Here is a 12,483-nt window from a genome sequence, read left to right as displayed (position 1 = left end):
TGGGAGCTGTGTTGATGGACAGCTCTTGGATTGGGGCTGATGAAGTGACTTGGGGTCTGTGTGTGAGCACTATGGAGGGTGGGAAAGGATGACTCCTTACAGATAAGCTGGCTTCCCCTCCCCCTCCACACACTCAATTTTATCCAGTGAGGGAGACTGGCTCTCTTCTGCCAGGAGCTGGTTCCCTCCCTCTCAGCTTTCCCATTGTATCCAGAGGCTCTATTTGGCAATGACAGAGATTCTCTAACTCTCTCAGAATTAAAATGCAAAGAGGAGCAAGGCTGCTTGCTGGCAGGAAGCCAGGGAGGGCCAGCGGGTCACCTAGTCCTCCACTGGGAGTCATTCTTGGCAGGTTGTTTTTCAATTTCCTTTGCTTGGGTTGTGGTGGATTCTAGAGTCTTGTTTTCTTGTACGTGGGGATGGTTTGAGAGCCTTTTGGGGGTGGTGGGGTGGGGACAGCATTCGATATGCATGGATGAGCCTCAAGGCTTGCAAACTCCCAAAAGGTTTCAAATATAGCCTGTATGAGGTACTGCATGGCTGGCCCCCCTTCTGGCTTCTAACTGGAGACAAGAAATCTGGCATAAGGTAAGGAATAATCCTTGTCCCCCCCCCCCCACTTCCTTTTTAAGGGAGAAAGCAAGGGGGCAGTAGTTTTGTTCTGTAAACGGAAAAGCATTAGTAGGATTGCAGGGCACTAGAAAGAACTATATGGTAAATGTAACTGGCTTCTGTTCCCAGCTCTAATATTCACTGACATTGTAACTCTATATAACCACCTCTTTGTACCACGGTACTATCTCTGTTAGATATTTAATGTTCCCCAAGGGCTTGTGTGTTCACAGCTTGTTCCCTGGCCTGTGGTACAATTTGGGAGGTTGGGGAAAACTTTATAGCGAGGTAGGTTCTCGTGGAGTGTCTGTCTTTTGTATACTGGAGAGTATGCTCTCGAAGGCTGGTGATGGGACCCAGATCCTTCCACTATTTTCTCCCATCCTGCTCCATCGTACTTCTGTCATGATCTAATATGGGTTTCTAAGCATGGCCCAGGGCCTCCAAAACCATGAGCTAAATTAAACACATTCTCCAGTCAACTCCATCTCTCAAGTATTTGCTATTGTATGGTAAAGCAGACACTTGATTTTCTTATATGCAAAGTACAGGCTAAGGACCTTGAACATTTTTTTAAAAAGATTTGTTTACTATGTTGTACTGGCTAGTTTTGTGTCAACTTGACACAGCTGGAGTTATCACAGAGAAAGGAGCTTCAGTTGAGGAAATGCCTCCATGAGATCCATCTGTAAGGCACTTTCTCAATTAGTGATTAAGGGGGAAAGACCCCTTGTGGGTGGGACCATCTCTGGGCTGGTAGTCTTGGTTCTATAACTGAGCAGGCTGGGCAAGCCAGGGGAAGCAAGCCAGTAAGTAACATCCCTCCATGGCCTCTGCATCAGCTCCTGCTTCCTGACCTGCTTGAGTTCCAGTCCTGACTTCCTTGGTGATGAACTGCAGTATGGAAGTATAGGCCGAATAAACCCTTTCTGCCCCAACTTGCTTCTTGGTCATGATGTTTGTGCAGGAATAGAAACCCTGACTAAGACATATGTATACAGTGTTCTAACTACATATATGCCTGTAAGCCAGAAGTGGGCATCAGATCCCATTACGGATGGTCATGAGCCACCATGTGGTTTCTGGGAATTGAACTCAGGACCCCTGGAAGAGTACCCACTGCTCTTAACCGCGGAGCCATGTCTCTAGCCTAAGCATCTTTTTGTTGAGAAGCAAACACAGTTCTGGCAGGCATATGGGGAAGGGGATGCTCACGAAATGTGTAGAAACTAGCTTTGTCAGGGTCCTTCATGCTCCTAAAGCAGCAGTAGGGAGCTGGGTCAGGGTGTAGCTCAGTGATAGAATGTTTGCCTGGCATGTCTGTGAGCCCCTTTGCTCAGTCCCTATCCCTGTAAACAAAACAAACCACCAAACAAAACACTAGGCAGCCTTCCCAGAAAAAGGAAGGATGTGTATTTGTGGGGAAACTGAAATGGATCTCTTTAAGACTTCCCAGGGGATGAAGAAAACATGTTGGAATTTTATTTCTTCCTCTAGCATAGAAGGATCTCCTTCAACTAGTAGATGAACTAAGGTTTATTTATTTTCTTAACATTTTTAAAATGTGACATTCACTTCAGTAACACGTGTGACAGACAGTTGAAGGGTTTGTCAAGTCTGGCGTTGGAATGGAGCAGGAAAGCTCCCTGCCCAATTCATGAGGTGTGGTGAGGGAGTCGAGCCAGGTCTCCATCCTACTCGAGACTCTTCCATTAAGCTGATGTGATCATGAAAGAAGAACATGTCGGCCTTAGTTCCATGAAGAGACAATTCAACTGCTCACAAAGAGTGAGCTAGACTGTACTGGGGACTGGCTCCTCTAGACTTATCAGGCAGGTCAGTTGGTTCTCTCTCCAGTAGAAGGCTCAATGCCTTCTAGAGAAGCAAAGTAGTTGTTTGAAGGCTTAGATAGTAAAGGCCAACACTCAGCCAAGGTCCTCCTCCTTTCAGGGACACTTTTCTCATTTTCTCAATAGCAAGACCTAAAACTACTGAAGTCATTAGTGCTCTTCCCCTCTGTGCCTCACCCTCGGACTGTGTCCACGGCAGACAGAAGAGACAATGGCCCTAAACTCAGTGGGACTCTTCTTGGATAGGAGAGCAGCCAGAGAAGAAGCTGGTATTGCTGGCCAGAGCTCGCTTCTTCTTCTTCCCTATGGCCTTATTTTCTTGTGATTCTGACGCTATAGACTTCAGTTCTGGGTGGTCAGAAGAAGAGACAAACACGGGCTGCTTCAGCTGCACCTGATCTGCATCACACATTTCTTTTAGGATCTAGGAAAGATAAGAGACAGAAATGAATACACAGGCCCAGCTGAGCCAGTACAAAGGCTCTCCCCTACAACTGCTCTGTTCAATAAAACACTCCAGCCAGTGCACAGCAATATCTTTCCCTACAACCATCTCCCATAACCTTCTATCAGAGCTAATGCAGAAGAGGATGTGCATATAGTTTTTGCAAGTCTTGCATTTAGCCACTCACCTTGCTACTGGGAGTTGCACAGATAGGGTGGAAGAAGCTTAAGCCTGAGGTCACCTCTGTGGGATCTTCCAGTTTGAAAGAGTTTTCAGAATCTTGGTTTAGCTCAATAGCATCTGAATTGTCCTGAAATCAAGCAGATAGGGTTATTATAATTTAGTCATCCAAGTTACAAAACAGCCTGGTCCTCTTTAGCCGGGTAGCTCCCAGCTCTGAGGACCTGATCAGTCAATTACTCAAAGCAAACCTAAGGCAGCTACTGTTTGGAGAAGCCATAGGGCTTCACATGCTCTGTCCCCAAAGGCATGGAGTCATGCTTAAGAAGCAGACTCCAAGGACCTGTGTAGGTCTGCAGTGAAACATACTATGCAGGAAACTTGGGTCAAGTTGGGTGCGGTAGCATATATCTGCAATCCTAGAACTTGGAGGCCGTGGCAGAGGGATGACAAGTTTGAGTCTAACCTAGGGTATTTAACAAGCAAGACCTACTCTCAAAACATAAAATAAAACAAAATTAGGGCAAACCTTGATTATTTCTTTGATTAAAGTTCTACTACCTACAATAGCCTCCGATGGGAGGCTACGTGCATCAGTATTCCTTTCTGATAAGGAAACAAAATCCAAAGGACAGAAGTCGCTTAGATCACAAAGTGGCTCTGGTAGAGCTGGGATTAAAACGGCAGCTGTTTGTAAGCCAGCGGTTTCATCTTAAGTTACCAGGACCAGCTGTGTATCAGGCAAGTCACGTCAGCTTGCCTCTGGATTTTTACTTTTTCTCTTCTGTAAAATGGAAGCATTGGCCCAGATCAGTGATTTTCGTTGACTGAAAACAGGGACCCCTCCCAGGTCCCAGCGATGCGCCTGACCGACACATAGCTTGCCACTTTAGTCCTCTGGTGTTTACTTAGAGGTCTTTGAAATGAAAGGCCCAAGCCAAAGTGTTTCTGTGTAAATGTTTAGGAAGTGCGTGATGGATGCTTCTCCCACCGCACTTGGTAGGAGTCTTGGATTATGTAGCAAGAGCTGTAGCAAAGACTTCTAGCCATGGTCACAGGCAGGTCTAAGGAGAGGTCAGTGATAAAGAGTAGGAAAAAAAAGCAGCAGCAAACACATTCTTATTTCTCATAATGCCTGGTTCCCTTAGGGTCGCAAGAGCCCGGAAGGATTGACTTCCTGTTTGGAAGCTGTCACCTCAGCACGTGGCTTTCACGTTTCCAGCTGAGCCTCTGGACTAGTTTGATCCTGTGTCCCTTCTACCTGTAAGTTCTTGCTTTCCTGTTCCTTGTTCCTGTTTCAGAAATCATACCGAAGCTGCCAAGCAAGGCTGGCGGTGAGGGTGGGGAGTACATACCTGAGGAGTGAGCCTCTTTCTGGGTGCAGAGAAGAAAGGTGGGGATTGCTGTGTAGGACATTCTGGGTTTCAGGGTGGAAGAAGCAGGATAGAAACTCCAGAGAGGTTCAAAGGCACAGTAAGGGGAAACAATACCATGCCTACCTGGTTCTGATGGCGGTTGCGACACTTTGTGGGGTCACAGCTGCAGGACACATTACAGTCTGACTTTTGCTTTCTGCATCCACATTGCTTGTTCCCGCACCAACCTTTGCAGGAACACTGCAAAACAGGTTTGTGGAGGACACATTACTGAAAGGATTAGATGGACGTGTTAAAGTACCGTCCCTTCACGTGCAAGTCATCTTGATCAAATTCATCCTCTCTATTCCCTCCCTTCATTTGACCATAATCACCAGAAAGTACTGCAGGCTAATTACGAGCAGGTTCTACAAACAATTCAATGCTCTACTTTGGGCAGTATAGCTGAAGAAAGATAGGGGGCTGTCCTAACACCCTCACTGTCAAGTACCAGGTAAACACTAGTCACCATTTCAAGGGCAAAGCCCTGTAGGCAGCTTGGTAGTACAGTTAGGTTTATTTTAGGACTACTGAGTCAGAGTTTTGTCTAACTCATTATATTTTCTTTCAATGCGCATTTCTACATTGTGTCCAGTCTGAGCACTAACTCAACTCATCTTCAATGTATCACCAAATATAGGAAATAAAACCCTTTATATTTGAAACTGCAGTTTTCACAGCATGTTCTCTCTCTCTCTCTCTCTCTCTCTCTCTCTCTCTCTCTCTCATACACACACACACACACACACACCAGTTTACAATGTAGCCATGTTTATTAGGCTCTAACAATAGCAGAAAACTGGAAGGATGAATAGTTAAGATAACAAAAATTACAATCCAAAAATATTTTGACAGGACTGCAATTATAGACTCAAAGGAGAAAGAAAAAAATACAATAGGGATAAATTCATGTTTAGCATTTAGGTCCCCCTAAATCAGTTGCATAAGGACAATATGTGGGGAGATCTAGCTTTAAAGTTATCCATGTAGCAGGTCATGGCAGCACAAACCTTAATCCCAGCACTCAGGGAGGCAGAGGCAGCCAATTCCAGGGCAGCCAGGGCTACACAGTGAGATCCTTTCAGAAAACCTAAACAACCCCTTTGAATCCCCAACAAAGATGAATCCAATAGTCCGGTGATTAAGCAAGGCCCGAAATTGCAGGGCAGTGGTGGCGCACACCTTTAATCCCAGAATTTGGGAGGCAGAGGCAGGTGTTATCTCTGAGTTTGAGGCCAACATGGTGTACAGAGTGAGTTCAGGGACAGCCAGGGCTACAAAGAGAAACCCTGTCTTGAAAAAAATCACCCCCCCAAAAAAAACCCCAACCAACCAACCAACCAAACAAAAGCAAACAAACAAAAAAATCCCCCAAGACCAAACCCCAAGGCCTGAAACCACAACTGTCAGCATTTTTTTTCTCGTCACATCTCTGTGGACTCATCCTAAGTTTATAATAAAATTCAAGATCTTAGCTGCTTTTCACATGAGAACTATCATGTTTGTTCTGTAGCTATAAAGGAAACCATAATAACATTTTTTTCTGATCAGGAGGATAACATATATCAGTATAAAATTTGAAAGCCCAAACCATGATTTCAAAAGCTGTATATAGTATTCCATCATCAATTTATTTAAGATAGTCCCGTAATGTTAGATATTAAGATAGTTTTGAAAGAAAACATTTGCTATTATAAATCATGTTGCAGTGAATATCCTTCTACACAAATAGAATCTAAACTCTACGTACAGACAAGACCCTCTACAGCTGGCCCAACTCCACCTAACTTTTACCTTTCTCACACTCTTCTCAACATGGGACAGTGACAATGACCTTCTCAGGTACTCTGAAACACAAAGCCCACTCTTTCCCTGAGGACCTTTCATTGCCTCTTCTCCTTTACTCCCTTCCCCCTCACTGTTTTGTTTGTGACTTTGGCCTGTATCACATAGCCCAGGCTGGCCTTGAAAGTGCGGCTCTTCTGCATTAGCCTCTACACTGCCAGGATTCCAGGTGCCTGGATCCTCATGTTGTTTTGATCTCATCTTAATCATCTCTTTGATGCCTTCCCCATCATCTCTATGAAGTCACCATGACATTTTTTTGTTCTCTTCTGTATTGCTATCTAGAACTATTTTGTTTTTCTGCTATGTTGTACTGGTTTTGTGTGTCAACTTGACACAGCTGGAGTTATCACAGAGAAAGGAGCTTCAGTTGAGGAAATGCCTCCATGAGGTCCAGCTGTAAGGCATTTTCTCAATTAGTGATCAAGGGGGAAAGGCCCCTTGTGGGTGGGACCATCTCTGGGCTGGTAGTCTTGGGTTCTATAAGTGAGCAGGCTGAGCAAGCCAGGGGAAGCAAGCCAGTAAGGAACATCCCTCCATGGCCTCTGCATCAGCTCCTGCTTCCTGACCTGCTTGAGTTCCAGTCCTGACTTCCTTTGGTGATGAACAGCAGCATGGAAGTGTAAGCCGAATAAACCCTTTCCTCCCCAACTTGCTTCTTGGTCATGATGTTTGTGCAGGAATAGAAACCCTGAGTAAGACATATGTCTTCTCCTACAAGAATATGTTCACAATGACAAAGTTAATTGTTGTAGTCTCAGAAATAGTGCTCATTCCTGGCACATAGCTACTTAGAAAAGATTCACTGAATGAATACAGCAAGTCCATACTGATGGCTATTTCCTTACTATATGTATAATTACTGGATCAAAGAATATAAAAAGTTTTAATATATGTGTTCCTGAAGTGAGCATGATGGGAATATTTTTAAAGTTTCTGATATTTTCAGGTTGCCCTCCAGAGTAGGTATACCAACTTACATGTCTAATCATATTAAATAAGAATGTCCATCTTAGTCTCCTTTATCAACAAGGTACATCATAATAAATTTAAAAATCCCTCTAGCTACTTCGAGTAAGGCAGGAGAAAGGGAAGAGTTTTATGGCCTGTCTTATGGATACCCTTCCATTTATTACTGTAGCCTGGGTCCTTTGTCCACTTGTGACTCATCTAAAGGCTTCAGGCATGCACTTTTACCCTGCCAGCACTTCTCTATTTCATCTCCTGGGATAAATATCACAAATGATATCTCAAGGATTGTCATGAGTGCTTGGACTTTTCCATAGCCAAGACCCAGTGAAGTGATTTATAGACTAGTATACTTCACCTATACGAAAGCATTTTCTAAACTCCAGATGCCATGGACTTCTGCTGTTGCTAATCTTCAAAGGAGCACAGGCTAGTTGGTAGTGGTAATGGTATAGCTGAATGCTCAGGACACACTTGACAGATTGGCGTTTAGGTCACATGAATGTCACACACGTAAGCTATAATTTCATCTTCTTCTCCATCTTTCAAGGAAGCAGATTAGAATACCAGAGAGAGACTCTGATACAACTCTACCAAAACTGCTGGCAACCCACCAGCATATCTCAAGGAACAGCACAGATGGAAAGACTTGCTGGTTCTCAGCAGGAGCTAGAGAAATCTCTGCAAGGGCTGGAGCATTGGCTCAGCGGTTAAGAGTGCTTGCTGGTTTTTCCAGAGGATCTGAGTTCAGTTCCCAGCATCCACATCAGGTGGCTCATAACCAACTGTAATTCCAGCTCCAAGGGATCCAATGATCTGTGTTCAAGCACCTGTACACACATGGCATCCATCCATCCACAGAGACCCACAACACATGACATAAAACAAAGAAAGGAAAGAAAGAAAAGAAAAGAGATGACATCTTGGGGAGGTGTTCTAAAATGCCAAATTCTACCTCAGATCAATTCAGTCAGAATTGATGTAGTCATCTAGAGGTAGAGTCCCAGGTTCTGTTTTAAAGATTTCCCTTGAGAAAAACTAGGGTTGAGGATACCCTTTTACAGTCTGGAATTCGAGCACAATGTTCAATATGTCTCAGAAGAATAAGATCTGCTTAAATAAGAAGCTCAAAGAGTAGGACTTACAAGTATTTACTCCTAAATTTAACACTTGGCACGACCATGGAAAAGTCACTTTCAAGTTTAGCTCTTCTCTTTATCAGCAAAACAGAGACAAGAGGATCTGTTTCCTTTGGGCACATGTGGCAGCACACACCTGCACTGGGAGGCCCAGGCCCAGGCCCAGGCAGGAGGCCAGGCTGAGCCGCATAGGGAGTTCAAGGTCAAACTAGTACTGTAAGTTCTTGTCTTAGAATACAGCAAAAGTAATAAAGATTTATCACCTAGCCCCAGGTGATAAATGAGAAATATTTAATGACGACTCCAGTGCCTTAATAAAAACATAATTATCTTATTCCTCACAAGTGATACACACACACGTGATATATATATATATATATATATACACACACATACATATATATATATCATATATATGTGTCATATATATATGTATGTGTGTATATATATATACATACACACACAAAATATAATATCATATAAAGGTACTATTGTTAAAATTTTGACTAGTTCTTGGACACACAAGACATTAGTACTGGAAGTAATCTATTCTGGTTTCATCTCTTCGTTGTACACATAAGGGAAGGCGGGCTCAGGCTCTGCTCTCTTTGTTGTAGCTGTTCAATGAACTATTACTATTACTATCAGTATTCCAGGTTACTCAATCAACTATTGATAAATTCCAGACGAGATAAAACCCATGCCTAATTTAGCTTCTGAGTTGTTACGCTGTCTACTATAGCATGTGACCTATCATTTAGGGTCTCCTTAGTGAGGAGGCTATTAATTCTGAGAAAGCCATCCTTTTGGGGCCTGCTACAGTATCCCTTTTAGTAAGCAAAAGATGGCTAAACAACAATAAAGACGGTCTTCATGTATAACTAATGTGTCTTCCGAACAGTTGGATCAAGAGTGGACAAGCATTTGCATATTGTGGGGTTATTAAATAGGAGGTACAGAGTCACCGTAATCTCTTTAAAGTTCATGCATACTCACTTACCGAGCTAAAAACCATCATTTCACAGGGTTTTAGAAATTGCATATCATCCATATTAGGTAGTATTTCATTACAATATTTGCTATGCTTCAGGATTTTCCCAAAGATACAAAAAAGACAGCCATGCCCTGCTTCATTTTGTCCCAAGTCTGTGATTTGAGTCTCTGCCATTTCTACTGTAGCCCACAGCAGCAGCCACCTTCCTCACTGTCATCTTCTCGATCTGCACCTCTGCTGGTTGGCCCTAACAACCAAGTTTTCTTCCTAAAAACCCAATTCTTCTTCCTGAGGTGAACGAATGAACGATGATGCTGACTGAAGTTCTAGATATGTTTCCTTCTAGTCCTCTGTTAGAATTCCCCATCAGCGCATTCTCCATGTGGCTTGCTTCACTTTAGCATTTGGTTTTATAAAACTAGTCCAATCAAGAGTGCTTCTAGGAAGCTGGAAAGTTAAGTTAGAAGCCATTCTCTAAGAATGTGGTTACAGGGCATAGGTGAACTAGTGGTGATGAACCATAGTAGTTTAGAAATTAGTGTTCCACTATAAAACAGTTGTATTTAGCAAGTATGGAGGAATAGCATTGTGAAAGTTAATGGAGTGCACCTTGAAGTCAGAATGGCTTTGAGCTGGGCATGGCATTGTAAGCCCACTTGTAATTTCAGCACTTAGGAGGTTTAGGTAGGAAGCCTGGGAGTTCACATCATCCTAGGCTTCAAGCGATTTCAAGCCTAGCCTGGGATTATATGAGGCACCATCTGTAAGTCAAATCAAATCAAACAAAACCACAACCTTTGTTCCTTGGTGGTGTGAGAAAAATTCACTTCCCTCTCTGAGTTTGAAGCCTATCTCTGTAAGAGGCAAATAATAAATACCTCTGTGGATTTTGGAACGATTATTAAAAGATGATATGTGATAATGGTTGTTGGTTCAGCTGTAAAAAGGCTATACACTATGGGCTAGGATGATCACTTGGGGATCCGCTTCAGTGAAATGATCCAGAAAAATCAAAGAGAGCCAGCCAATTTGAATGCTCAGGTGCCTGCTGGCCTCATATATAGTTCATACAGAACTAGTCCAACAAGTCTCTGTCAGTAGACTCAATGCCTCTGAAGGAACTCCACCGGAGTTAGGATGCAGGGCAGGGACTGATTAGAGACTCAGAAGCTAGCCCAGTGAGAATTAGCCTAACAAGGAAGGATGTTAGAGAGTTGGCTCGTACCCCTTGGATGCTCTTCTTGGACACCTTGACTAGTTTTGTTGGGATCCACTCCTCATCAGCATGGTCGTCACTGTCCTCATTGTCCTGCTCGGCCACAGAAGGCTCTGAATAATACTGCAGCCCCTCGACGGCGAAGCTTTGCTCTAGGCATTTTTCCTTAATGCGGCAAGGTTTGGGCTACAAAAAAATAAAAATAAAAATAAAAATGAGGTAGTTAATAGTTTTAAAATACATATGATACACCATCTTCTCAGTAACTCGCTGGCCGTTATTTACAGAGATTTCAGACTTCTTAGATATATTACACTTGGTTTCGCTAATCACAAAAATTCTGCTTTAGCCTTGCATAGACTTCGATGAACTAGAAACTGGAGGCTACTCAATCTGAGGGAGGAAGAGAGGAGTCACGATTTAATAAGATAAGCATCTCTGGATGGACAGCTGAACATAGCTCTTCTGCTCTTTCTCAGCTGGGTTACATAATAACTGTGCATGATCGACCCCAAGGGCCTTCTGGGGAAGCTGGATGCCTGTTTTCTTTAGAATTGTACTCTAGTTTTACTTGGGACTCCTTCCTCTTCTAGCCTCTGACAAACGACAAGTTTAGTACACTCACTCAGGTCTGAACATTTTACCTTAGGTGGAATATATTCAAAGGAAGAGTCTGGAGACTGGAAGATATTTCTTGTGAGATGGGGTTTCTGTTTGCTGGCTACTTGGAGTAGGGTCAGTTTCTGTTTGAATAGGAGAGACAAAGTATATAATGTTAGGGCAGATTTGGGGAGTATTCATGGCTAAGGCAAAGATTTCAGACCTGAGCTAGCTTTCTGTTATATAATACATGTGAGGCCCATGACAGGACAGTAGTCGGAGGACTCTAACTTTCTCAGATCACTACTAGATTCAGGAGGAGATATACTTTATTTTTTGTTTGTTTCTTTGTGAGTTTTACAAGACAGAGTCTTACTATGTATCCTTGGATGGCTGAGAGTTTACTATGTAGACCAAACTGGCTTCAAACTCATTAAGATCAGCCTGTCTCTGCCTCCCAAGTGCTGGGATTACAGGTATATACCAACATGCCTGGCAAAAACCTGTGTTTCTAACACTTTGAAATGTATATGACTGGATCACACAAAAAACTCAATGGAGACGACACAAAACCAGCATAAATCTAGTTATCAAACTGGGGGCTGTTTCCAAGGGCTAGCCTCAGTTGGGAGTCTCCTGAGGCTTATCCAGTGGGTGGAAGGTCGTCTTACCTGCTTGATGGCACTGTTTTCTTGGAGAAGCTGCTGATTTTGCTCACACACTTCTTGCATCTTCCTAAGCTCTTCCTCCTATTTGCAGATTGCACAGTTATAGGTGGGGTTATTTTGGGTCCACATGAGTTACTAAACAGCTCAGATGAAAACACTACTTTCAACTGTCTAGTAGCTGATGTTTTTTTTTTCCCTCTATATTTCAGTGTTCCCCCAACATCCCTGAATACACTTGAAGGAAGCAAACATTCTTGCCCTTTCCCATTCTTACCTATGATGTGCATAGCGCCTAACTCAATTTGCTGGCAGTTAAGGCAACAGGATTCATGTATATAACTCTAACCAGTCTGGTTATGTCTTAAGGTGGGAAAAGCTGAGGGAACCCTGGAGACAGACTCTACGTTGGACTAAAGTAGTGCTCCAACATGTTTCTAAAGGGCGTGGTGTTCCCAGCCTTTGAAAGAATTTTAGATCCTGGACATTTTAGTAACATGTCAGTCCTCAGATCAGAACAAGCTCAGAGATGTATATTTGAATGCCCTTAGGA

At 43.2% G+C, this 12,483-nt stretch overlaps 1 protein-coding gene and 1 long non-coding RNA gene across 6 annotated transcripts in view; one reads left to right on the top strand and one right to left on the bottom strand.

Annotated features, from left to right (window-relative positions):
- The first annotated feature begins 176 nt into the window (after positions 1–176).
- Gm52438 overlaps positions 177–12,483 on the top strand; it is a 64,660-nt gene continuing 52,353 nt past the window's right edge. For both annotated transcript variants that reach the window (XR_003953096.1, XR_003953095.1), the window contains exons 1-2: positions 177–588; positions 4,236–4,350. This is a non-coding gene — a long non-coding RNA (predicted gene, 52438). The remainder of the gene's footprint in view (positions 589–4,235; positions 4,351–12,483) is intronic.
- Kif4 (kinesin family member 4) overlaps positions 2,074–12,483 on the bottom strand; it is a 101,207-nt gene continuing 90,797 nt past the window's right edge. For 2 of the 4 annotated variants that reach the window (XM_011247528.3, XM_017318397.2), the window contains 6 exons: positions 11,937–12,014; positions 11,310–11,408; positions 10,675–10,851; positions 4,587–4,703; positions 3,095–3,217; positions 2,129–2,886 (listed from right to left, as the gene is read on the bottom strand). In XM_011247528.3, the coding sequence (XP_011245830.1) occupies positions 2,686–2,886; positions 3,095–3,217; positions 4,587–4,703; positions 10,675–10,851; positions 11,310–11,408; positions 11,937–12,014 (795 nt within the window). In that variant the 3' untranslated portion in view covers positions 2,129–2,685. Of the gene's footprint in view, positions 2,887–3,094; positions 3,218–4,586; positions 4,704–10,674; positions 10,852–11,309; positions 11,409–11,936; positions 12,015–12,483 lie in introns of all 4 variants that reach the window. The other 2 variants (NM_008446.2, XM_006527855.4) reach the window with 2 other exon arrangements.

Source organism: Mus musculus, chromosome X, assembly GCF_000001635.26.
Source record: "Mus musculus strain C57BL/6J chromosome X, GRCm38.p6 C57BL/6J".
NCBI classification, from domain to species: domain Eukaryota; kingdom Metazoa; phylum Chordata; class Mammalia; order Rodentia; family Muridae; genus Mus; species Mus musculus.
The sequence above is the reverse complement of the archived record's forward strand: the minus strand, read 5'-3'. Positions and strand labels throughout refer to the sequence as shown.